The sequence below is a fragment of the Molothrus ater genome, chromosome 7, assembly GCF_012460135.2.
Source record: "Molothrus ater isolate BHLD 08-10-18 breed brown headed cowbird chromosome 7, BPBGC_Mater_1.1, whole genome shotgun sequence".
Lineage (NCBI taxonomy): Eukaryota > Metazoa > Chordata > Aves > Passeriformes > Icteridae > Molothrus > Molothrus ater.
This window is the reverse complement of record NC_050484.2, coordinates 33,598,751-33,626,082: the sequence shown is the minus strand read 5'-3', so window position 1 is coordinate 33,626,082 and position 27,332 is coordinate 33,598,751. Positions and strand designations below refer to the sequence as shown.

Sequence of the window (27,332 nt, the reverse complement as noted above, 5' to 3'; positions counted from 1 at the left end):
AGAGGGCATGAAGCTGAGATATACACAGGAAGATGCACAGCAAGAAATACAAACCTCCCTGATGGCTCTGCAGGGCCAAATCCTGCTCCCCTGAGTCCTGTGCACTGTGGGGATTTAAAGCCAGCTGGTCACAGCTGTGCTGTGCTGCACATGGACTAGAGGAGGGCTGTAGGTCCCCTCCAAGTGAGCTGTTCTATGTCACCAGCCCCCAGCTGCAGCATAAAAGTGTGTGTGTACATAAATATAGGAATTTAGTCAGTAATTCCTCTTGGGAAATCCTTAACTTTTGTGTCAGGAAAACATTTTTATCTGAATCTCTGCCTGAGTCATTTGCCAGGGCATGGAGGAAGGAGGGGCATGACTGCAGGTACGTTACTGAGGGGGTGTCAGGGATTTTGATGCTCTCTCCTGGATTTACTTGTAGCCCAATGTGTATATCTGATGCCTCAATTTCTTATGCTGAATGATTTCCCCCTTTAATTATTGTTTTGCTAGCATGAATATGCATCCCTGTTTATGGTATAAACCTGAAGGGCATCACAAATAAGTGGGAAGACGTGCTGCTCTTAGATTTTGGCACTTCTTCCCCTCCAAAATTCCTCATGTGGACTCTGATGTTGAGTATTAAAAAAACAAACAAACAAAAAAAACCCAAACAAAAGCCTTATTGTAAGGGAAGAAATATTAAGAATAGAGAAAGGAAACATCAAAATTTGCTATTTGGTGTTTGGTCCTTGGAGTGTTTCTCAGTGCAGGCTGTCAGCTGGCAGAGGTTTCTCAGCTTAAACAGATGTTCCTGCTCTCAACCAGAGTCCTGCTGCAGAGGGACAAACTGAATTTTTCATTGCTCGTATTTCTTATGAGAGAGGGAGTGATGTGAAACTTAGTTTGTGCATTACCAGGGAGAAAACAGCTGTTTCCATGAGCTCCAACTCCACATTTCCAGTGATCTTTTTGCCTAGCCCTGTGTTGAGACTCTTGATGCCTGCAAATGCCAGTGGATTGTACAGTGCATGGTGTGGGCAGAGCTGGCCTTTGTGGGTAAATGATATCTTCAGTGCAGGGCATTGGATTTATTTGTGTAGCTGATGGCTTTTGTAAGTGGAAGTTACACTGCAGGTAATGCTCATTTCAAAGTCTTTAGGAAATATGTGCATCAGGGTTGGGGGTATTCCTATTCAGAGGATTAAGAATGTGTGAGAAGTGGTACAAACATTTCCTATACGTGGGAATTGTCAAACATCTCTTAGATCAAAGGAAGAAAAGATAAGCTGCTTGAAAAAAAATATAGCAAAGCTCCTATTTTATTAGTCCTTTTAAGATGTGGAAGGATGACTCTGCAGAATAATCTACACTATTGTAAAGGAAGTTCTAGTTAGTTTCATGTTTTTCCTCAGCAGGAGAGATGGATGTGAGCTCAGTCTCCTGGTTTTATTCACCCTGGTGAATTCCAGTCATGATTCATTCTCACTAATGAGATCAAAGCACAGAGTTCCCCTTCCACTAACACACTCCCTCAAAGGTATTAATTGCTTCTCAAAAAAGAAAAAAAAAATATATATACTTTTGTTGGCAAAGCCACAGAGCTTAGTTGTGTTATTGCAGGTGCTCAACCAACCTTTGAGCTTAAAAAAAAAATGTTTTATTGCAATTTATGTCAAAAGAATGGATGAGGGATTCCTCTGCAGCTCAGCTGACACAAAAGCAGAGCCTGGCAGGTAGCAGCTCTCTGTGAGTGCTGCTGGGTGTTGGGGCTGATACAGGACATGCTGAGAGAGATAAAGGTGATGAACTTCTATTTTCTAGCTTGAGAAATTGATAGGGGCAGCAGAGCTGATAGAAATGTAGTGTAATGCCTTTCTAAATTGGCCTAAATGGGATTGGCTCTGGAGAGGTGTTGGCAAATTATGGCATGTTCACTTCTACCTTTGGGAAATGTTTATTGCATTCTTATTGTTACCACAAATCAGAAAGGTTGGGCTACAGGGCAATTATTTTCTATAGCTTAAACAGTCCAGGCTGTGGACAATGCTGTGCTTAAAATAGATTTTAAAGAATAAAAATGAATAAAGTGGTGTTTTACAAACCAGTTGTTTCTTGATGCAAGTTAAATTCCAGCAGGTGTGTATTGCAGGTGGGGATGATCAACCCTTTATGACAACCCTGTTTGTAATTTTCCTCTAATTTCCTTGATTGCTTATGAGTTAATTGTGTGTGTAGTGAAAGAAAGACTTCAGAATGCTGCTTCATCAGTTAATTAAGAGTAAATCAACATATTTTAAAAGGTGGCAAAATAGTTTTCGACTTGTGTTTATGGCTCTTGAGCTGTACCTGCTTTATGAAATTTCTTTTTCCTCTTCTGAACTCTGTGCTCTGCAAACCTGTTGTGTAATTACAGTTGGCTACCAAATGAGAAGTTAGACAACTGTTCACATACTAATCAAGAGCTCCTTTTGTATTTCCAAATCTCTTTGCACTGCTTGCAGAAGGAGTGCTGAGTCTAAAGGACGGTTTGGTTCTAGTTTGCTAAGGAGTTTACATGAGTATATATGTAATTGCACCTCTTTTTGCCAATTGATTTTATTACAGTGCTTAATGGTTTGTTGAATAGTTTATAGGATAATGAATGTCATTTCCTTGTATTATACTATAAATAACTTGGCAAATTTTTAATTAGGATAATCACGGTAGCTTTCTCTGCTGCTGTAACCAAGCTTTGCTTTTTGCACCCAAGAAATAATGTACATCTCTATCAAGTTAGAACAATTATGTTTTTCTAGAGAGTACAAGATTTTGTTGATTGTATTTTTTTTTTAATAGGCTTCCCTTTTTAAAACTTAGCTCTGCTTCTGTTGAAATGATAATTAGCTCAATTGGATGAGTTTTACTTACTTTAATATTCTGATTAGAAGAATGAATGAGACAGAACTTTTGTCCTATGTCAGATTTTGGAGTTTGGCTTTCTGTAGCATTGGAATACAACCAGGCACTTCATACCATAATGTAGAAAGATATTTTACAACCACACCTAGTTAAATACTTACTTTGGTTTCAGTTGTAATCTCAAAGTCTATGAAATATAGCAAGTTAAAATATAAAAAGAATAAAGCAATTCAAGCAGAAGTATTCAAGTGTTCCAAACTGGAGTGATCTCCTGCATGGGGGAGCCCAATGTGCATGACCTGATGTCCAGCACAGCTCTGAGATGCTCAAGGGTCCCCAGCTGTGAAGGGATGGCAGTGTTGGAAGGCACCTGAAAGCTCATCCAGTTCCACCCCCTGCCATGGGCAGGGACACCTTCCACTGGACCAGGTTCCTCCAAGCTCCATCCTTGGACACTTGCAGGGATCCAGGGGCAGCCACAGCTCCTTTGGGCACCCTGTGCCAGGGCCTCAGCACCCACACAGGGTGGAATGAGACATCAGGACAGATAAAAGGAGTAGTGCTTAAATTCCCTCTGCCCATCCTGTGCTGCTGTCCCTTGAGTCTCTTTTGGCTGTTTCAGAAGTTCTGGTTGGAAAATTTTTCAATTAAGTAGATTAATCAGAATAAAAACCCCAGACCTTTATAAAAAGTGATTATTCTTCTGGAAAAAAAATATATCTGGAAAGCCATACCCCTTCCAGTGAATCCTTTTCCTCAAGGAGAGAGCCCTTAGGCTCATGAAGGAATTCTTGAAGAGAAAGAGTCTATCTCCAGTTTTTCTCTTTTGAGCAAGAAGCTGTTTTCTAGCACCTGCAACTTCATAAAACATTGATAAAGTTTCTGTCTTACCATAGTGCTGTTTTGTAAATGGTGATGGATCTACAGAAAGGCCAACCCCTCTTTTCCACAGAACCCAAAAACCCAGACAGATTCAAATTTGCCATTTCCTCTGGTACTTTTGTAAATGTAGCCTGGTTTATGTTAAGGGCTGCCTGGTCTCCTGCTTCTGCTATAACTGGCAGTGTAAATATCCATTTCATTGCTGAGATTTGGAAGCTGTTAATGTGGCTTTCACCACATTGCAGAATGTTTCTGCAGCTTTGCAGCTCCTTTGCAGGGCTCAAGCTGCTGCAGTTTTGCATTTATGTAATCAAATACAAATCTCAACATATGGCCATTTCTCTAAAATACAGAGCCTGAGGAAACAGGAGACAGCAATGATGAGTTGGAAGAAAAATCCAGTGGAAACAGAGTTAAATGTCAATGTCTGCATTGTGCCTAGTTAATATTTCACAGGAATGCTGTCAACTTGCTGTAGAGCCCCAAGGATTTATACATTTTCCTGACAGATGATCATGATTCCCATCAGTACACTTAATGCCAACATCTGTAGGGTTCTACCGAATTTGGGAAACAAATATATTCTGTCCTCATCAGAAAAGAATACTTTGTATGTTCCAGGAAATGCTCATTACCTTGGGGTCATTGCAATTAAGTGGAGGACAGAGATTTTTCAAGGGGTAGCATTACACTTCCTTTTTGGCTGCTTTGGCTTCCTTTTTATCTTTAAATGCAAGTTGGCAGGTGCCAGCTCCTGGTCTTGGCATTGCAGTGAAAAAATGCTTTTGATCATGGGTCTAAGTAAACACATGAAAAATAAAGTATAAACATGGTCGTTAGGAAAGTTCTGGTCATACTGTCTGTGCTTTGTGGGTGAGGAATGTTGAGAATGTATTGTACACAACAGCTTTATATCCTAAACATCCCTTTCTTTAAGATCCACTGTATTTTATTATTATTGTTTTATGCCTTTATTGGTCATTAGGGAAAAGTTCTCAAAATTTAGATTTTATAACTTTCTCAACATTAAATCATGGCCAGTCTAGATATTCAGGACAAGGACACCTGTATAAACATTCATTTTTCTTGAGTCTCTTCTACCTTTTTCAGAGCTGATGATCTTCCCATCAACCTCTGTTTCATTTTGCTAAATAAATAACTTTCACTTGATTTCTTCTCTTGATGATCTTTATTCCCCAGATTATAGTTCAGCTGGCTGGAATTCTAAATTATTTATGTGGGTGTGATAATACTCAAGGAAGAACTTATCTTTCATGTTGGTGCATGGATGAGTTTTGTTTATACAAATGCAGTTGAGTGATACCAGTGTAGCATAACTGCAAGCAGAAACAGAGGTGGAGTAGGAATAGAATTCCTTCTCTGGGAAGCACACCAGAAAACTCAGGGAAGACAGCCTGCCTGGATTAATGATGTATTTCCATGCCCAGAGCAGGAACAGTCTGGCCAGGAATCATGAAAAATGATAACAGGATTTCTCATGAGCTATTAGAAAAAATAACAGAAAATGGAGAAAATGGGAAATGTTAGCTTGGGTTTGGTAAAGAAAAAGAAAAGGCAACTTTTTGAAGAGGTCATTAGTTCTAGGTAACTCATAAAATTATTTTATTCTAGTTTTTGTAGTTCTCCAGATTTTTGCTATTTGTCACTTTTAAGTTATGTAAAGTAATTATCTATGTTAAATTTGGTGTTGCTGAATTTTAATTTTTGCAGTACTTAAGGCAGTTACCTTCAGGGTTGGGGGGAAAAAAATCAGAATTTTTCATGAAGCTCTTTTAAGGTCTCTTTTATGTTGGTGTTGTTCAACCAGATCAAGACGAGAAAACTTGGAAAGATTTTACTCAGCCACAGGATGCTATTGGGAGATTTTTAAAATAAAAAGTTTGCTTTTGAGTGATGAATGTCCTGTTATGTACTGAAATGTCAGCCTTGAGAATGTCTTGGTCCTGTGTTCCTTTGACAAGTTGAGGAAGCACAACATTGTCTATCAGTGAATTGGATCAGAATAAAAATGAACTTGTAAGCCAATAAAGTGAGTCTCTCCTGCTTTTTAGAAGCAGCATTGAGTTAAACAGGAACAATCCTGCATTTGGGTTTGAGTGATGAATAAGGCTTCACTTTCAGAGGTTATTTTCTCTGTCTATTGGTGCAAACTCAGTGTACCACTGCTAAAAGGTTCCCTTTGACTCACCTGGTCCCTCCATGGATTTGATGTGCTGAGGTCAGTTTCTAAGTGTATGAAAACCATTTCACACAAGGTAATAACTCCTTGATCTGCTTTTTGTTTTGCTTTCATGCTTTTAATTTTTAATATTTTTAGTTGTCTCTATTTTATCTCTTTCTTGCCTATCTTAACATAATTTAATCTAGATTTGCTTCCTTAATAGCAGCCCTGTTACTGCTGTCCTTTACCCTTTTCAGATGAGGGAGAGCTCTTTCTTCCCATCAATTTGTCTGGGGCATTCTTAAATCCTGAAATAACATAATAGGTTGGGGAAGAGACCTTTAAAGGACATCCACTGCCATGGGCAGGGCATAGACATCTTCAGCTGCATCACGTTGCTCAGAGCCCTTTCCAACCTGACCTTGGAAGTTTTGAGGAGTGGGGCATCCACAGCATCTCTGGGCAACCTGTGCCAGGGCCTCACCTCCCTCACAGGGCAGAATTTCTTGCTAATATCTAATCTAACCCTGTTGTCTGTCACTGTGAAGCCATTCCCCCCTGTTCTGCCACTCCAGGCCCTTGTCAGAAAGCCCTCACTTTAGCTTTATTTCCAGCCTGAACAAATCCAGTTCCCTCAAGCCGTTCTGCCTAGCAGAGGTGCTCCAGTTGCCAATTGCCTTTGTGGTCTCCTCTGGACCACACCTGAATGTGACAAATAGTCTCACTTGGCAGAAATGAGAAGGGAGATTGGTCCTCATGCTTTTCTGTGCTGGCCCAAACATCACTGGACACAATGTCCTTGTTGAGGCCTGGCACAGTCAGGGAGTGGAACCACGAAGAGTGGTTTCTGTGCAAGTGTCCAATGAAAACCTTAAAGACCTTGTTTTCATAGGTAAAATCAGTGGAAACGTGGATTTGTAACTCATTAATCTTTGTACATTGTGAGTGCTTGTACAGTTTGCCCTTAGTGCTCACAAATCCATGAATCTTTCTGCTGCAGAAGGTAGAGTTTGTTTGGCCTGGCAGATTAATCTCTGTGGGAGGTTACACTGCTCACATGTCCACCTAAAGAGGGGAATTATGGATCCAGCTCTACCTCCTCACTCTTCAGACCACATTGTGTCACGTCCCTTTTTAGCTAAAATCATTCCCAGTGGGATGTTTCTGATGGAACAAAAGCAAGGGAGAGTGCTGCCCCAGATGTGGGCTGGGGTAAAACACTCTTCTGATGTGGATCTCCATCAGCACAGCAGGAGATGGAAAAGGTGAGCCAAGGCAGCTGAAAGATCCTTTGTTTTGTGGAGCACAGTGTGGATAGTTTGCCTGTCGGTGCCTCAGTCCCTGGGTGTGATGGGAATGGGGTGCAGAGATCTCAGCAGAGCCTTGAATCCTGCTGGGGCTCTGAGACAGAGCTCTCCTGGAGTGTCCTCAGGAGGCCTCACCCTGCCCTTTCAGGGGCTGCTTAAAACACCTCAGTGTTCCTAGCTGGAGATCTTGGGAAATTCATTAATACCTAGATTTGATTTACCATCTTTTCTTTCAAGTTCCAGTAATTATAATAAAATTATTCCTCACTCCATTTAGCAGAGCAGTTAAGAAAATACTGCTTGACTAGAGCATCTTATCCTGTTTTTATTCTGATTTTCATTGATCAAAAGTTTCACAATTTTGATGCCTGTTTACAATACTACAATGTCATCTTTCTGTTTCCTCAAAAGGCATATTTCCAAAATGCTTTCAAATATCCAGCCATTTTAATTAATACCTCAAGGGATCATTGAAATATCTTTTAACAGGTGGTGTGAGTTTAAAAAGTTTTTCCCCTGTGTATCCATCTGCATTCATCACCTTAGGTCATCTTCAATACTCATGTCTTCTACCTGGTTTTGTCCTCAGTGATAACATGTGGTTTTCTTCAAAATGAAGCATATGGTTTATTTTTCTTGTCAAATTGCCCTTAAAATCTCTAGGATTTTTTTTTTTCTGGTATTTATATCTGCCAGGATTGGAAGACTTATTTTTGCTTAAGCTATCTCAATATTTATGATAGTGTTCATTAATGAGAAGTAAATGACAGGAAAAATTATTTTTTATTTGTGCAGATACACAAAGCAGCTTTCAAACAGCCTTGGTTTGTTGCTAAATCTTACCTAAAATTCCCTGCCAAGCTACCATAAATTTAGTTTCACTATGCAATCTTTAGAAATGTCTTCAAAGCCATTACTGTGGTTTTCTTGGGTTCTTTTTTTCTTGGTTTGTTTTGGTCACTTTTCCCCTCTCCTTTAGCACCATTGCAGAAAATGTATCTAAGAGGAGAAAAAAAAGCTGTATTTTTATCAGTCAGTTTAAAGGCAAATGATGAAAAATGATTAGTTTATTAATTCCTAGAGCTCAGTTTAGTTAGACTTGTTCAATCAATGCCAGTGTTCTGCTATGTGAACTTGTTTTCTTAGAGTTTAAAGGAACTTGTTGCCATGAGAGAATTGTTGTTATACTAATCAGCCCTCAATGGCTTAATGAGGAATAGATTTAAATATTTTACAAATAGATGGGCTCAGGGCAGGGCTGGGTGGCCAGGGAGGGGTTTTCTCCAGCTGTGGTGGTCTCCAGGGGCACTCAGCAGTGAAGTCACTCAATTTCACAGAATCACTGGGTTGGACGAGGCCTCCAACATCGTCAAGTCCAACCCAGCCCCAACACCTCAGCTGAACCCTGGCACCCAGTGCCACATCCAATCCTTGTTTAAGCACATCCAATCTCTTTTTAAACACTTGAACACATGGTCAGTGTGACATGGCTTTAGGGGCAGTCCCCAAGTGAAGGTGCAATAATGTCTCTGATTCAATCCAGGAACTAAATTTTTACTACAGTTTTTAAGTGAAAGTAAATACACAGGTCATTGGGGCCATCTTATGAAATCATGTGCCTCACTTACCATTGCTCAAACACCTTTCAGTGGGTCATAGCCGTAAATCTTGATACATTTTTTATTTTTGAATTTTTATTTTTTATTTTTAGATAGAAAATAGGTGTCACTGTTCTGCCACAGGTGTGCTTTCCATGAGATGGCACTTTAAATCTACTTGAGCGTCATTATTGTAGAGACTCAAACAGTTTAGATCTTAATTGATATTAATAGGAATAACCCTCGATGACGTGATCTTGGCAAGCCAGAAATTGCAGCTGTTCTCAGCAGTAGTGGCAGTAACAAAGATAATTAATTGTTTTTCCCTGGGAGATATATTTAGATTGTACAAACTAAATACTCCATTCCCTGAGCCCTAATTCAGGCTTGTATTTGTTCTGTAAATACAGGAAGTGAAACGAAAGTTAATATTTTTTGACACCATAATGTGAGCTATTGCAATTGTTTTTGAGAAATAAAATATTTAAAATATTTATTATACGTCTTCCAATAATAAATTCAGCAGCTGATGTAGTGTATGATTTTGTCAGCATAAAATGAGTAAAAATTTGATATTTTAATTTTTTTCTTTGTTGGTATATAAGAGCTGGTACTTCATCTGGCCCCAGCAGTAGTTTGCAAAGGGGATCGTATTGGATATTGCAGGGCACGTGTTCCTGGCAGAGTTTTAGACAAAAAGTATTCCTGAGTGAGCACAACTTCATTTGCTAAGAACTTGCAGTCAGCATTATAATCCTCCTGGATTATTAAAGAATACATCAAGGTTCAGTTGTGAAGTGCACAGAGATGTGCTAATGGCACTGTAAAATGTTTATACCCATCGTGCAGGAGGCCTCTGTCTGGGTTATTGATTGCCAGGCTTTAAATTCTTTCCGTTTTGCTTAAATAAGAGTGGGAAGGAATCCTCACAGATCCTTCCCCTGTCTCAGCTGCAAGTGGGCTGAGCCACCTGGGGAGTATTTACTGTATTTACTTCTGGTCCTGGTTCTTGAAGCTGTAATAGACACCCCCACAAGAATTCATATTCATATGCTCTAAGTGTGTGGTTTTTATTAACACTTATTTTAATAGTGGTTGTAAAACTCATGCATTTAAATGCAGTTCTTTCAAGCAATGGCATTTTGAGCAAGGGTTTCTTTCACTGGTTATTTATTTCTACAATAGAAAGTCTCTGGCGTGGGTATAATTTTGTCTACGCTGATAACATCCACCCTGAAAATGTAACATGCATGGGATGCTCTGTTGCTTGCTACAAAAGTAATTTTCTATTACAGGTTTTTAATCTCTGATATCCTAAAAACGTGGAGCTGCCTCAGGTTGGGCTGGATACAGAGGCAGCAGCTCTGAGGAACACAGGTCCCCTTCAGCACCTCCAGAACTGCCTCCCTTCACAGTCAAGAAATGAGGCTTTATTTCCCCAAACTAATATGGCACTAAACCACCAATCTAAACATTTACCTTTGTGATGTAAATATTTCCTAAGCTCAGCTTCTTTCAAATCCTGCAGTTATTTGAGCTGCTCAGGGAGAGGCACGGACTTTGCAGCAGGAAAATGTGTTCTTTATGAATGGGATAAAGCTGTTTTCTTCACTTGCATCTTAAATGCAATCTAAATGATCCATCATGCCCTGCACACAGCAAAAGCAATAGGTATGATGAAAGTCTGATTACATGTAATCAGCAGCAGTAGTGATTTCAATGTTTTGTCCTGTATTTTCCCTCAGCCTACTGCCCAGAAAAGCTGCTGCTTTAGTGTATTGAAAGAAATTACTAGAGTTCATCCAACTGGGTTAGTCCAGAACCCCATTTCTCTGGTTCTCCCTCGGGACTTTTGACCATTACATTGCTGGAATATCATTTACTTTGGATACTTATTAAAAATATTGCACAATATTGCACAATCTAGGCTGGCATTCAGGTCCACAGCTTTTTAACAGCAGTGGATTTGAGAGGTAAAACTGGTTTTTTACCTCTGTGCCCTAAAGTACAGAGAACTGTTCTTAACAAACCACCAGCTGGGGGAAAATTAGAAATGGGATGCCACTAAAAAAAAAATAAAGAACATAAATAAGTATTGTTATTACTGTGTTCATAGATCAGGCCAAACCGTCTCCCTCTGCAGTGTGTGTACATACATTCTGCAGGAATTGTTGAGGATAAACCAGTGCAGCACTGACAGAGCATTCCCCTCAGTAATTCCCTGACTCGAGCCCACTCACAAGTGAAACCATTGTGCTGCAGAGCTCTGAAGCTGTGTCTGTCTTCTGGGGAAAATTGCCTGCTTGTACGCTTCTGCATCTCTTTCTTTCCTGCTGCTAGAATATAATTAAATATGCTAGAATATAATTAAAGTTGCTAAAAATACATGCTTTCTAATATTGTTTTTTCTGTGTAGGCGGCTGCTGTTACTCTGTTCTCAGGGGAGGAGATGGTATAAAGATGAGTGTCACTTCACTCTATTAAGTGGTCCATTTTGCACAGGGATATAAAAGCTCCTTACCTGTGGCCTGATCCAAAGTCCCATGGAGTTTTTAAATTTATATCTATACATTCATATATATACTGTACAGTGGAGTCTGCTGGCTTTGTTATTTTTACAGAAGCATTTTTTCCCCATCAGAAGAGAGGAGACTTCTGAACTGAAAACTACCACTTTCATGTTAGCTGGGAGAATTTACATTCTTAGTGCTGAGGAAATTAGTAGAACAAGCAGGGCTATAATTACTGTGCTTTTACAATACCGACATTGTATCTAATTAGGGTTTAGTCTGCAGAGCACTCTGTTTGTTTAATAATCCCAGCAGACATAGTCTGAGTTTTTGCATCACCTGGATGTAGCTGGGGACAACCATGGAAGTGACAGTTGACAGGATTTTAGGTATTTTACAGTATAAAATATTGGCTCACCCTTGATACGCATGAAATCAGTTAAGGGGGAGCTGGAATCAGCGTTTAGAGGCAAAGTAGCTCAATGCAAAGGGAGTCTTTGTTCACTTTTTTGTGTGGTAAAACCAGGCCTTAATTTTCTCTTCACAATCTCTGCAGCTCGCAAAGCTGGTAATAAAATCCTCAGCACCCCTGCTGATGAAGTCAAATCTGCTATTGTTAACAAAGGTTAAACATCCATCATCTTTTGACCTGCTACAATTATTCCATCTGCAGGTTTGATCCTGAATTTACCACTTGCCCCATGCCTTTTAGTTTCTATTTAAAGGTGACTGATTTTTTCTGAATATGAAGTTCTTGATTTCCTTTCCTGCCTCCTCAGCTGTCATTTAAATTGTAATTATCTTTTCCTCACATATGGAAAGTCTCAAAAATAACTTAGAGATTTTTGGATAGAGAGGGGACAAAGAGGACCCTGAGTCTTTATTTGTGATGGATTTCCTCCAGCCTGTTCTGTGGTGAGACCTTCCCCTGTGAAACCTGGGTCTGTCATATTTGTTCAGGTGGCCACCAACTCCTTGTTCAGTACATCAGGGTTACGAGCCTCATTTCCATGACTGCAGTGGAATTTCTTAAAAGTAAAAGTCTTCTTGGCCACCCTTCAGTCCCCAGACTCCAGGATTGATTGAAGAAAGCAGTTACATTAAAAATTAAATTATTTCTTCCTTGGTTTTTGTGCAACTAAAACATTTACTCTGTGTGTAATCCTGCATACCATCCCATCGATTCTGTTCCTGATGCTGTCTTTAATTTTCTAATTGCCTGTTTCTCTTGATCATCCTGTGTGACACAAATAGCCTCAGGGATGGCAGGGCTTTGAAAAAGCAGGAGCTGAGGAGAGCCTTCCCACAGAAATGCTGCCTTTGAATTAAATGTTTCCTCCAGAAGGATATGTGGGGGTCTTTCGGTTTTTGTCAAGTGTCCAAATGTCTTGGCAAGAAACTTTTTAAATTATTTTGACCGAGTTGCTTGATAACATATCTATAGTTGTCTGTTTCCCTTGTATCTGTTTTGATAGCTGTTTTTTTACAGTATTTTAAAAAAAAATAGTAGTCAATACTTATGAATTATAATAGACATCACCTTAATAAATCAAGTGAATAATTATCTAAACTGATAGTTCTTTGGATTTTGTTTGCCTTTGAATAATTCAGTGTTTAATTTATATATAATTGTTTTTTAAAAAGTTTATATTTTAAAACATTCAATAAATAAATGTTTTATGATTTTTTTTTTTAGTAACATGTAATAATTTTGAGTAGTGGTACTTCATTTTCCTTGCATGATGAACCAGTGGTAGCTGTAGAATGCAACTTAGGACAAGAGCTTGTTCCTGCAAAAAAGCTCTTGACAGAGAAAGGTGACTCTTGGCTCTCTTTAAAAAAAAAGGGGTTTTGTTATCAGTCCAGACTTGAAGCCTGTAATATTCTTCTCATCCTTTTATCAATCCAACTCCTGTCCTTAGTGTTGAGGCTTTGGCCATTTCCTCCTTGTTTCCAAGGAGCCGATGGGTGGATGGGCTCATCAATCCTGCCTGTGGTCACTCACAGTGGGGCAATAAATCCAGGCAGAGAGGGTTTCACCACTTGTTTGCAGGTAGCTGGGTGACACCAGGCTGATGTCACATCTATCTTTTACTTTTTACTTTGATCCTTCTTTGTAACATGGACTTTTTGGGTGAAATGCAAGCTGCCCTGCAAAATGCCATTGAAAATATTTTGGCAGAAACCTTTTGCTAAATGTTGTATCTTGCTGCCTGTGAATAATATTTTTGCCTGTTCAGAAAATCGCATTGAAGACCTACGGATAGGAGCAGCTAATATCAAAATACATTGCTCTCTAGTGATGTGAAAATTATTATTCATAGTATGCATTTCCAAATTACACCTTAAATTATCAGTCTTGGATCATGCTATCAAGAAAGTCAGACCTGAACTGCGGAAGATCACAACTGTAACTATTTTCCCAACTGTTAAATTGCAATTAGACCTATATTAAGTGACCCTTTGGTGTGCCTTTTACTCAATTCTTACAATTTAACTTAGAACTGTTGATTGTAGTTATTTAAAATAATGGATACAATCTCAGTAGGGCCCAGCATAATTGTGTAGGATTAGAGTAATTTTTTAAAGGTATATATGAGAAACAGATTATTTTAGTTACAAGTTTCTAATATTACTGTTATATTTTTTAATGTTCGTATTTTTTTAATCCAACTTGAATAAAATAGTTTAACCTGGTAATGAGATTTTCCTTTTAGCTCTTTATGTCGACACTATTTAGAAAGGAATTTCAGCCTGGTTTTCCCCTAGTTCTCTCATGCTTTTAATAACTGAGTATAGTTTAAAGTTATCTTACTATTTAACCCCATTTCCCTGTAGATTAATTATCCTAATATAAAACAAATGTGTATTAAACTTATGCAGTTTCTTACGGAAGCAGATTTGGCTGTTCCATTTAATATAAGTCTCTTGTTGCACAAAACAAACCCGTCATATTTAAGATTTCTCTGGTCATTAAAACTGAATTATGTAATAGGCTTCCATCTGCTATTGAAACCTGTTCATCATTATTTTGTGTCATTTTAAGTGGGAGCATTCTGAGAAATGCTTAGTGACAGCAGGCTTGGCTCTCCTGGCCGGGTAGGACACAGCTTCCTTCCCTTTGAGCTGCAAAAATGAACGCATTGCCTTCTGAGAAGGTTTTCTCCGAGAGTTTGGTTCTCACTTCTCCAGCCTTGCCATCTTCTGGGAGAATTCTGTGTTTCATTTGTGCTGTTAAACTGTGTGCAAGTTTCAGTCTCCTCCCCGTGTCCCCCCCAGCCCTTTGTGCTGATCGCTGCAGGATAATTCAGTGCTGCCATCCATCAGCCCCACCCTGTCTGGGGGACACTGAGGCGCTGAGCAGGGCAGGCAGCGCTCAGTGGTGGCACTGGAGTGACACAGCAGTGGGCAGGGAGGATGGATGGATGGATGGATGGATGGATGGATGGATGGATGGATGGATGGATGGATGGATGGATGGATGGATGGATGGATGGATGGATGGATGGATGGATGGCCCTGTGCTGCTGCTCTGGAGCAGGATCTGGGTAAATGGGATCAGGGCCTGCCAGAGCAGATATGGGATCTGCTGGAGCAGGAGCCAGGCAGGGCAGGAATTCCACTGCTGCATCCACGAGCTGCATGGACAACGTCTGAGGGAGCTGGGCTGGGGAACTTCATGAGAACAAACCAATTAATTTATAGAAGATTATCTGATTTCAGGATTAACCTTTTTGGTATCCTATCCAAGATTAATTTTTGGATATGGAAAAGGAATAAAATTTGTGCTTGAGTCGTAAAACAAGCAAATAAGCACTAATGCTAACATAGCCTCAACATCCTCCTCCAGGGAAATAAATAAGAAAATAAAGAAGATGGTTCAATTCAATCCAGCTACTTTATAGTTCCTTCCATACTGCTTTTAATTTTTTTTATCCTTTATTGTCACTTATTTTCTCTGCTTTCTCAGTATAACTTTGTTTGCCCAATTATGCAGTCATCTGAGTTACCTAGATCTTACCTATCTATATCTTTCCCTCATGAAATTATCTGTGCTTTAAAAGAAAACTGAAAACTTTTATTCAAAGTGAGGATAAGCAGAGCATATTTTTTTTCTTAATATTCCCATAATGTTCCCAGTATCTTAAAATATTTCAGCAGTTTATGTGCTTTTCCTTCCCTGTGTGGACAGATGTCATTCTATTACAGTTTGAAATATTCAACTGAAATGGCTTTGTAATGTCTTTTACATGGTAAGAAAACTACCAAATTAAAACAATGACATCATTGATTACCCTTTGATAGATGAAATTTATCTAAATTAATTATCTTTTAGTATTTGCTAAAAACGTTCATATGTGAAAATTCACAATGATAGAACATCTGCTCAGCAGAGGGCTTATCAAAGGTATTGTAATAAGCTATGTAATGAATGTTTCAGCCTTCAAAAGAGAAAATATTTTGTGTGGCATTTATTTAAATAATTTGTCTCAAGTTGGGATTTCCATCCCACTTTAAGAAAAAGAAGCAATTTTGTTGTGAAAACATTATAATTGAATTTGGAAGCTTTACAACTCAGTGAAGGAAGAAGTGTAACTTGGAAATATCAAAATTCCAAGAGCTAGGAGATGAAAAAGATTCATTTGAAGTCCTGCTTGGAGGCACGGCGAGCGGCGCGCTGCGGCGAGCTGGGTTTGAAATCGCGCCGGGTGGCTTCTCCTCCGTCCCCGTCCGTCTGCTCGTTCCTTGTGCTCTTCGGGAGTTTGCCTGTCAGACCTTCTGCAGGTTTGATCCTGGGAGCAGCTGAAAACCTCAGTCTTTTCTCCGATGAGCCTCCTGATGAAGCAGGGAACGTGTGTACAAGAAACGTTTTATTCAAGTCACGGCTCCTAGAATTCCTTTTTCACGTGAAGGTTTGTGTTGCTTATCCAAGCGTGGTGGTGTTCTCAGGGGTCTTGGGATGAGGGAAGAGATGAGAATGTTGACTCCATGTTTCAGAAGGCTTGATTTAGTATTTTATGATATATATGATATTAAAACTATACTAGAAGAATAGAAGAATAAAACTATAATAAAAGAATAGATTTCATCAGAAGGCTGGCTAAGAATGATAACAAAGAATGATAACAAAGGCTTGTGACTGACTGAGACAGTCCAGGCAGCTGGACTGTGATTGGCCATTAATTAGAAACAACCAGATGAGACCAATCCCAGTTGCACCTGTTGCATTCCACAGCAGCAGATAACCATTGGTTACATTTTGTTCCTGAGGCCTCTCAGCTTCTCAGGAGAAAAAAATCCTGAGGAAAGGATTCTTCATAAAACATGTCTGTGACATCCAAGTGTATAGGATGTCACAGACTTGTTTTTGAAAAATCCTTTCCTTAGGATTTTTTCTTATATAAGAGCTCCTGTGAAGGGTCTTTCCAAGATGCTTGCCATTCTTATAAAACCCCATTTTTTTATTCCTGTATATTTATTAACTTTTTCAAGTAGTCTGTTGCAACTATTTCCTCCTGTCAAATAGGAAATGAAATTACAATTTTATGAGCACACTATGATAATACAGGCTAAGGTAGTGGAGAGGCTCAGAGGTTTTCACATTCCATATAAATGCCTTTTTCAAAGTAATTTTTTTCTCTGACATGGGAAATAAGGATGGGTTGTTTCAGTGGGAGCCTTTGAAGGCTTTCCACAAGTGAGAACATTTTTGCTCATGTTCACCCTGGCACTGGCTGTCAGCAGCTGAAAGGGCACCTTGTTGACTCTGGTACAGGGCTTGTCACTCTTCACACACAGAGGGAAAAGTGATGGTCACTTTGACCCTCCACCCTGACATTTACATTGAATCCACGTCAGGCTGTTTGGAAAGAAGGACCACTTCACCCTGGGGAATGTCTTTGCATGTTTCCTCCAGCTTTCAAGGAGGTGAAGGATAATTGTGAAGAAAAGGTTCAGAGGGAGCTTGTTTGGCCTTCAGCCTCCTTTCTTTGTAGGGCTACTGGGAGCAGGGATTGGCAAACGGCAGGATTGCAGGTAATGTGTTTCTATTAGGGCCTCTCTATTGTGTTAGAGAAGGCACCTGGCTATTCCATGGTATTTTTGAGCCATTAAGGAACACAACTATCGTGCCATTTTGTAGTTTGCTGAGATAGGTATTATTCTGTGACCCTTTGTTGATTAGATAAAAATTGGCTCAGGAATATCTGGGTGTTTCTCATTATCTGAGTATTTCTTAAATTTCTCTGTCCATAGATTGTGCCAAGCTGAGTTTGAATAACCTTCTCTTGGTTAAATCCAGGAGGGAACTTGGTGTCCTCCCTCATAATGGAAATACGTTTTTGCCAAAAAGAACAAGAAACAAGACAGTCCCTAAACTTATCACCTGCCCACTTCCAAAAATGCTCCAGGATTTTCATCAATCAGTGGATGTTTCTCATCTTCCTGATGAGATCTTAGTACTGATCTCTCAATATTTGCTTAATCTGATCCATACATTATATTAGCACACAGCAAGTCTAAAAAATATGAGGAACTCTTGCAGCTGTGTGACTAAATAAGGAATTTGAGCATCAATACTATGGGCTGAGAACTAGGACTCCAAACAAGATGCCTCTGACCTTGTTGGGTGGGAGATGTGAGACTGAGGAAAGTTTTTACACATGGAATTTAAACATATGTGGCTTAATCTGAGCATATGGTGCTTTTACTGACAGGTACCTGTGCATGTGCCTTGCTTATGGATAAAGCAATTAGCTGATTAGTAAATGCTGAATAAGTGATAACTATAATGCCTAGAGCTGAATAAATACACATAAAACATCTGTATTCCTGTTTAGGATGCTACTTGTGAACATAGCAGCAGCTCTCTAAGCCCCTTTGCAATGTAGAAGCACAAATCAGGGCTTGGTAGATCTTGTGTGAGATTTTTGGGTTCTTTAAATAAAATGCCATGACTTTGAACACAGCATTACACTGAACCAAGTAGGACAGAAATAAATGGTATCATAATAACATTTCTATACCCTGAATGTAAAACTCTGTTTACTGTTTTGCAAGACAAATCTCAAGGATTTTGTCTGTAGTTTAGTGTGGCCAAAACATAAATGTTTTACTCTGTGCTGGGCTCTAAAAATGTAGCTTTAACTCCAAAGGTATGAAAGATTTCATTAGTATTATATAAAGTCTGAAATTCATAAGTAGGAAATGCTGTGCATGCTTTTTCCTCACATCTCCCTTTCAGTTACAGCAATTTAGGTTTTAGTGTATGATGAATTCTGTCATAAATTACTACCAGAATACATTTTTCAGCTTTGGAGTAAATTTTGCTGAAATTAATATGGAAACCCTCCCATGTTTCAGTGAGAGATCAAAGAAAATCCCAAATGGAAAACATGCTTTTGAGAGGGGGGAAAAAAATAGTTCTGAGTTCTTCAACTGTTGCAATGAAGATAACTTAATTAAAATCAAAGCAAAACTAATTAAGAACTTAAAGTGGAAGTTTTTGGTTGCATAACATCCCTGAAACATGGCAGGACGGGTTTGTTATCATTGCCAGAATTCCTGGTCATACAGACAGGTGATGCCAGTGGATCCCAATGGAAATGTACAGTTGGATTGCAGTTTTCTGACCACTCCTTTTGGCCTTTCTGCTCTATTCCGGCTCTTTTGCTTCTAGGAAAAAAAAAAAAAAAGCTATTTTGGCTGAAAATTCCTTTTCTCTCCTATAAGTTTTTTATGGGTGTGCAGCTAAGGGACAAACCAGCTGAGGTCTATCAGTTTGTCATTTTTATTCATGGATTTCATGGTTCATTCCTTGATCTAACCATTCTCAAGTGGAAAAAGAAAGCATGTTCACACACATCCCCCTAGTCTGTGTGCATCTTTTCTTGCCCTCTTCCTTGAAAATGGAGAGGGAATTGAAAATTTCAGCTTTGTTTGTTTTTTTGTTTCACTTGAAACAGATTGAAAATATTTTTTTAAGTTCAAAGTTAAATGAAATCTATTAGTGAGGTATTCTTACTTCACACTGATCTTCAGGTATTGCTATAAAAGCTTTTAAGTAAGATGTTCTGATGATCTCTAATCCTTCAGCATTCATTCCCATCGTGCTTGTATCATATCCTTCAAAAGCTTCTCCAGGAATGTGCTTTTTGGGTTAGCGTGCACATGTGGTTTTTCTGAATATTTAGTGAAAGCCTAATGAGCAGGCTCCCTGCTCTAGCAGATCAAGACTTTATTAGGCTGAGTTTTGCTCTTTGAAGAGCGTTGCCATATGGGAGGTTTGTTTTTTTGGGCTCTCTCAGGTGCTGGTGGCAGATGGAGCTGGAAGCGCTCGGAAGACAGAGCACCAAGCAGCTCCCATGGAAGCGCCTGGGGGTCACCAGGGCCACAGCAGGAGCCTGGCAGAGCCACAGAGTGCTCAAGCAAGGACTGCTGGAAATGGGAAGAGCAATTCTGGAATTCTGCAGCCTCTCTGGGCACCTGGTTCCTTGACCAAGGCAGTTCTTAATCACATTCACGGCGAATTGTTTCCAGTCTCGTGACAGAGCTGGAGAGCCCTCAGTTATATAAATGTTATCTCCCATTTAGTTCTGTTCAAGAGCCCTGTTGACCTGCTTTTCTTCATTGCATTCCCTCAAATAGGAGGGATCCAGATCCCTTTGACCCTAAACAGTGACCACAGGCAGTGATCTTCATCCCTACTTATTTAGGAGCTGAATGCAAGTTTACAGAAGCAAATGCCTTTTTCATCCAGGCAGACATCGCCCACTGCCTTGTGTGCTGGTTTGTTGGTTGGTTGATTGGTTTGTTTCCTTTTTTTTCCTCTTTGCTTTTATCATCATAATGGAATTTTGGTTTTCCAAGTTCGGTGTAATTTCATACAATGTAATTCTAGTTGCTTTCCTAATGAAGATTTTGAGCTTCGTCTTCTTTAAAAAAATAAAAAATCAACACATTTTTGGCTGTGGGAACTTTGACTTTAAACAAAGGCACCAGGTTTTCTATTTCTTTTTTTTAAACTTTCCTTCTAAGAGGCACTGCCAGGTGTTTGCAGCATAGGATGGGAGCATAGGAGTAGTATCCTTAGGGAGGCAAGGCTTTCATTTACCCATAGAGGGATGATTTCTCACCATCTGCTCTGCATCTCAGACAACTGGGATGTTAAAAATGTGAATTTTCCCATCCGCTGGGAGCTTTCCTGCACAGCTCACGTATTACAGAAAGAAAAAGATGTCACTGAAAAGAACTGTTTTACTTCTGGGCCATAATAGATGACTATTTTTCAGCAAAAGGGTTGTTGTGATTTTTTTGTTTTATTTTTTTTAAGGCCCACTAATTAGTGCATGTTCGCAATTAACTGGTCAAATTCATTCTGTAAAGAAAACATCTGAAAATAAAAATAATTCTGTGGTTATGCAAAACAAAAACATTTGAGAAAGCACTTTCAGAGCCAATAAAACCCTGAGGTAAAATTAAACTGCGTTATTATAAACAAAATCTCTTTTTCAATGTGTTTTATAAGTTAGTGGTTTTTTCACTCTGCTAAGTTTTTCTCAAGGTAGAGAATATAAAAAGCTCAGATCTCCATAATTTCTGTACTGTTGCATAAAATGGAAAGCAAGAATTTAATAGTATGGAAATATCTTAATTTTTTCCATTTTTTAAAAAAAGGTAGCAAAGAAGCCTTTTTTCAAGTACAAACATTCAGCTCTGAGCTCAATGTGAGATTGCTTTTTAGAACTTCTTTATCTCCAGTTACTTAGGGTATTTTCATAAACTTTGCCCAAAAGAGGAGCAAATGCAAGATTTTTTTGTGTAGACATGTATGACCATCTGCAGATTTGAAAGAAGCCGTTGCACTGAGGAAGGGATAATCACCCTGCCAGGTTTTGTTTCAGACAAGATTTCTATTCTATAGGTGCTGTACACGGAGTTATTTGGGGAGGTTCACTTGTGTGACCTTGACTGTAGAAGTGTTTTCACAACTTTACATTTCTATATTTATTCAGTAATATTTTTCACTTACCTGTCAGTTCAGAAACCTCTCTAAATAAATAAACACATTTGTTACTCTTAATAATGAAAGAATTTTCAACTATTTTTTGCTCTGAGGAATAATCATTCCAGAGCTGAATAAGTAAGTGGACATGTTTGGCAATGCTAGTTTTAATATTTCCAGGTCTGTTAGAAGCAGATGTGCAATACACAGAAAATTACAGTTCATCCTGTAGTAAAAGCAGAAATGTATCATGGGTTTCAAGAATACTCTAAAACCAAATATTATAGAGTTCTTCCGTGTGTTTCTCACACTACTCTACATCTTTGAAATGCTAAAACTTGCCAAACTCTCTCCATCTTTCTGACTTCCAGGATGGTTTTTCAAGATATGTTATCAAAGCAGGGCCTTTAATCATCTCCCTGAAAGCTTTAAGCAAAACCACTCCATGTAAACTTCCACTCTTAATTATCCAGTTGCTCATTTTTGCTGTTGAGGGGAAGGAATTAAGATATAACAAAAATACTTTAGTTCTTGCAGGCTTAAAAGTAGTTGTGCTATAGTTATATTAAGAAATATGAAATATATCTACATTGTAGTTGCAAATTTGGCTTGTTGTAAAATTGAATGGCATCAGTAGTTGAGAACCTGACCTCGGAAATGAGACCTGCACACAGGAAATAATTAAATTATAACTCTAATAAAGGATTCTTGTTGGTTTTTTTCCTTTAGAGATAATACATCCCATGGCTTTTGGAGGAGCTAAGCCAATGGAGAGATCTATGAGTGGATTGGGTTTTGTCTCCTCCTTTATTCTTGGTTTTATGTCTTTGTGGCAGTATTGACTCCAGTGAAGTTATTTCTCTCTTGTGCCAGTGTAAGAATAATGAGAAAACCTTTTCCCAGCAATCTGCAATGTAACCTTGTGGAAGACACTACTGTAATTTATATATTGATAAAATGAATATAATATATTGCACAGAGGTTTTGTGAGCTTTAATTAATGTTAGAATAGTTTTACATTGAATAATGATGGAATAGTCTTGAGTTAATTAACTCTAGATCTCAAGGACATCAGCCTGTGGTGGTTGAATGCAGCAGATAGTGTGGGTGTGCCAAACTTCCAGAATTGCCCTCTTTTAAAAGCCATTGTTTTCAAGGTGCCCCAGTGTTGACTTTAAATTCTTTGTTTGCTAATTTGTCATGTGAACTATAAAATATTTTTTTATATAAAATGGAGGAAGGATTTGGTCATTAAAAGGTGTCTGAGGAAATAGTTGAAAATAGATATGTTTATTTAAGTAGAACTTTGCTGGCAAAAATACATCTTTGAAAATTTGATTACTTGAAACAATTAAAAAATATTTTCTGTGGCAGGAGAAGTGAATTGGGAACCACCCTGCTGGTAACGTGCCATTAAAGCTTGTTGGTTTCTATCTAGTGAGCAAATTTACTTCATGCTGAAATCTATAGAGAAATATATAGTTCATGGTGATGTTGTTCCTGTCAGGCTGGAAGGGTGATGGGCAGCTCCCACTGAACCCTCAGAGATCTTACAGCTCCCTAAGTGAGGGTATCAGATACCACTAAATTATTACTTCATATCATTCCTATCATTTGCTTTTGATTTTTGCTTTTTGAATCATTTCGTGTTCACTTTTGATTTTCATTGTGTCTTTTTTTTTGTTTGTTTTTTCATTGTGCACCTTTAACCATTTCACTCTAACCCATTCTCATTTCCAGAAGAGCACCCCTTGTGTGACGTAGGGGAGTTCCTGTGCCACGATGGTGTCACTTGTGTGTCCTGGCACTGGCTGTGCGACGGGGAGCCCGACTGTCCTGATGATTCTGATGAGTCCTCAGACACCTGTAAGTAAAGCTGAGAGGAGCTGCTCTTTGCTTTCATCTCCCTTTAAACTGAAACCTTTTCAGTCACACTGACTATACAACTGGAAGGGCAGATCCCATTTTGTTTTATCAATCCTGTACGAATGTTCTTGTTGAGGAGCAGCAGGTTGAGGGGAGCAGGTTCCATTCTTAGTGTGGGTGAGAGACAGAAGCAATGGATGGGGATGGAAGGTGTTTTGCTCTTGTGCCACTCCTCTGCTCTCCCCAAGCTGTCCATGGGCTCAGAGGGGACAGGCAGAGTCAGGCACAGGAAAATGTGCTCCTCTAATTAGGTACATTTAGGAGGAGCTGGGGTGGAAGAGAAGAGTGCAAAGTATTTTCAATACAAATATGAAAAGCGTACAAACATCAAAGGGAAAAATGAAAGACGATGTGAGAGCTGTGAGGGGGGAAATAAACAAAGAAAGGAAGATGATGGAAAGCTTTAATAAAACATATTTAATTATAGTGAAGACCTATTTGGTTTTTTTTTGGTTTTTAATGTGGCTAAGAGCTTTTGAACACCAGAGTAACAACCTTACAGACTTTTTTTCTTATCAGCCTTGTAGACTACTGATGAGGTGTTATTAAATCTTAATGTTCCCTTGTTTCCTGTGTTCTGAGGAAAATGAGGGAATTTCCTGATTTTATCCCCAGGATAATCACTTAATGTAAGAGAAGAACCATGTATTTTGTATCAAAGCAATACTGACAATCAGGAAGGCTGGAAATGGGGTTTGCTGCTCAAAGAAAAGAAAATATCAAACATCAGATAGTATTTGGGAGTCTAATCTTCAAAATGAGGGACAGAAGAGCTCAAGATGTCTGGGAGCCATTTCTGTCTGGGCAAACACTGCAGTGCTGATTGCAGCCTTCCTGCTCCAGAGCTTGTTCTCTGCTACTGATCACAAAATTGCCTCGGGGGCTGTGGCAAGGGTGCTCTGATTAACCACCCTCCCCACACTGTGGGATTCTCAGCCACCACATCCTGCAGTGGGAAGTGCTGGGTACAGCTGGGGTTTTGTTACTGCACTGCTGATTGCCCCCTTCTCTGATGTGTTTTCAAGCTCAGTGTTGATATGTGCACGTAGAAGTTTTTCTAGTAATGATTATTGAGGTAGGAGCACACAAAGGGTCACACACAGAGTTTTTAACTTTCCTCCTGATATTCACCATGTAGTTCCAAATCCAACAGTTTGCTGCATGCCCAGGTATTTTCCTCTTGAGAACTTCACATGTTTTGTAAGACCCGTGTTCAGCAATTCTATTTAAAATTGTGGCATATTAAAAACCTGGCATTTGGAGTTTATTGGTGGCTGGAAGAAAAGGGAGGGAATGGGAAAGAGAGTCTGCATTTTTCCTAGCATCAACCAGCACGGTCCTCTTGGAAGCTCCTTTCCCTTTGCAAATGTGAGCAGTTTATGTCAGATGCTTTCCTTGGGCTGTCCTAAGCCAAAGGCAGGAGTCAGCACTGTGGCCTTTCTAGTTGTAGAGAAGGAAGGTGTTCGAATCGTTGTTCTTTTGCATTTAAAATTGTGGCATATTAAAAACCTGGCATTTGGAGTTTATTGGTGGCTGGAAGAAAAGGGAAGGGAGTGGGAAAGAGAGTCTACACTTTTCCCAACATCAACCAGCACGGTCCTCTTGGAAGCTCCTTTCCCTTTGCAAATGTGAGCAGTTTATGTCAGATGCTTTCCTTAGGCTGTCCTAAGCCAAAGGCAGCAGTCAGCACCGTGGCCTTTCTAGTTGTAGAGAAGGAAGGTGTTTGAATCTTTATTCTTTTGCACCTTCCATGGCCCTTTGCTGAGGAGCTGCTGGGTAATGAGGTGCCTGGGCCACAGCTGAGTGTGTGAGACAAGAATTGCCTTAGGTGTGCTGCCCTCCCTCACCCTCTCAGTGTACCTCAGCCCAGGACTGAGTGAGAACCAAGCGACAGCGCTGGGGCATTGGGTGAAACTCTGTTACATAATTGCTCACAATTTTGTATTGCGTTTGATGGTTCTGTATTTTTTAGTCAGCACAATCTTCTGTCAAATTGTTGAAACATGTGCCTATTCTGGCTTCATCAGGTAAATTGTTTTTAATTAAAAATAATATCATGCTCCTGATTTTTCCTGCTGATACTTTGCACCACAGTGTCTGTAGAAACTTACAAATTACATTAAAAACATTCTTATGGTATGTTTGATCCCTGGTGCTAATTCCAGGGACACAGCACATTCAGTTTTTGTGCACAATGCCATGTGTCTGTTTGTTTTAGATGAATTTGTCAGCTCTTTTTTGACTTGCATATGATGAATTATTTGGTGTAGCCTGACAGATATTGCTAGTTGTTCCCATAGCCGTAAACAAATGGATTTTGATTGATTTTCTGTGGATTTGTGCCTAGTAATAGGGTTTTCTGGGTTCTAATAATGTGCAAGCATTGATCAAAGCTTTTTTGCAAGTGGAAGTTCTTAACTTCTCTCCTGTGGGGATTTCAAAGTATAGAAAAGGAGAGAAATTCTCAAGCTGCAGCTTTTCCCATGGTGAGAATATGAGAAGTCTTATTAGTCTCATCACTCAAGCATCTATTTACAGAAAACATCCAGGAACTAAATATCTTTGTGAGCAATCTCCTGGTGATGTTTTAACCAAGTTTTGCAATGGAACCTGAAAGTTACAAACACACATGATATGCCTGTGTAAACTAATTGCCTCAGGAACCCACCTGAAATCCTACAATCTGGTAGGTTATTAGTGTTTATAAACACAAACAGTGATTTTACAAACACAAACCTGTGCTTGTAAGGAGATCTGGGATGGGACAGAGAAGGGGGAAATGGTGGCATCCTTATTTAGTGTTGGATTTCAGTGTCTGTTGGCAAAGGCTTGGGCAGGGCTCTGTGCAGGCACAACCTCCTTGAGCTGTCAGGGGTGTGCTGGGGGAGTCCTGGCTCTGCCTGTGTGTTCTCTTCAGGCAGCAGAAAGCTTCCAGCACCAGTCTGTTCCCCTTCTACTTCCCACCTTCCTCTAAATGGTCTCACAAACAGCTTGGTAAAATCACAAGTGAACTGCTACAGCACCTACACTTGTGTTCTAGTCCATTTCTTAGCAGCTGTACTTCTTTCTGCTCTCTGAAGAGATGCTGGTTTTTACAGTACCAAGGTACCTCAGTAACTTATAATGAATAATTTAGTGAACAAATTCTGTTGCTTTTCTGTTCCAGAGTTGTTCATGAGAAAATTGATTTTTGAAAAATACAAAATGTATTAAAAAACTCTTGACCAAGTCATTTCTATGCCTTCTTGGGTGGTCTCTCGGTTGTTCATGGGTTTTTGCAAATAGTCAGGATTCAAAAATCAATTTACTCAACCTAATCAGATGATGCTGGGTTCTTCAGTAGGCTAAATCAGCAAGCTCACTGAAAATCAATAGAACTTTATCAGACAGCCCAGAATCTGGCCAGACAGTTTGGCTTTACAGATAGTGAATCTGGAGGTTGATGAAAATGTTCAGAAGCAGGGCTCTGTTAAAAGGAAAAATAAAATGGCTGCCTGCAGACTCACCTGACATGTGATTCTGGTGGGACAATTACAAAACTCAAATCCATTGCTGAAAAGCATGGAGTTTAAAAACATAACATTGACGACAATTTGTGTATTTTATCATTAACTGACTGCACTACTGTGTGCTGTAGGCAGTTACCACTTATAAACATCAATGCAATACTCTTTTTTTTTTGGGAATAGTTTTAGTGGTGTTTTTGAGGCTTTCTTGGTTGTTTGTTTTATTTTTGGTGTTTTGATTGGATTTTTTGCCTTATTTTACCATTCTTGCCACTAGTGTTGGTCTTAAGCTGTATTTGCCCATCTCAGCAACTGTAAATAGAAAACTTCACTAATTTTTTGTATCTTAAAAATCCAGTTTAAAACATGTTTTTTTGGTTTTTTTTAACCTGTGTGTTTTGTATTCCACAATTGTACCTCTCAATAACATATTCATCCTAAGTAAGCCATGTCCAAGGAATACTGTGGTTTCTGAAACCAGACAAATATTTGATGTGATGTGCTATTACCTGCTTTTATCCTCAGCCTCCTACTA

The 27,332-nt window shown here is 39.2% G+C and overlaps 1 protein-coding gene across 1 annotated transcript in view; it reads left to right on the top strand.

Moving 5' to 3' along the window:
• The window catches only part of LRP1B (LDL receptor related protein 1B), a 632,190-nt gene that overhangs the window by 138,504 nt on the left and 466,354 nt on the right, over positions 1-27,332 (top strand). The window contains exon 2 of the mRNA XM_036387231.1: positions 23,106-23,231. Within this exon, the coding sequence (XP_036243124.1) occupies positions 23,106-23,231 (126 nt within the window). The remainder of the gene's footprint in view (positions 1-23,105; positions 23,232-27,332) is intronic.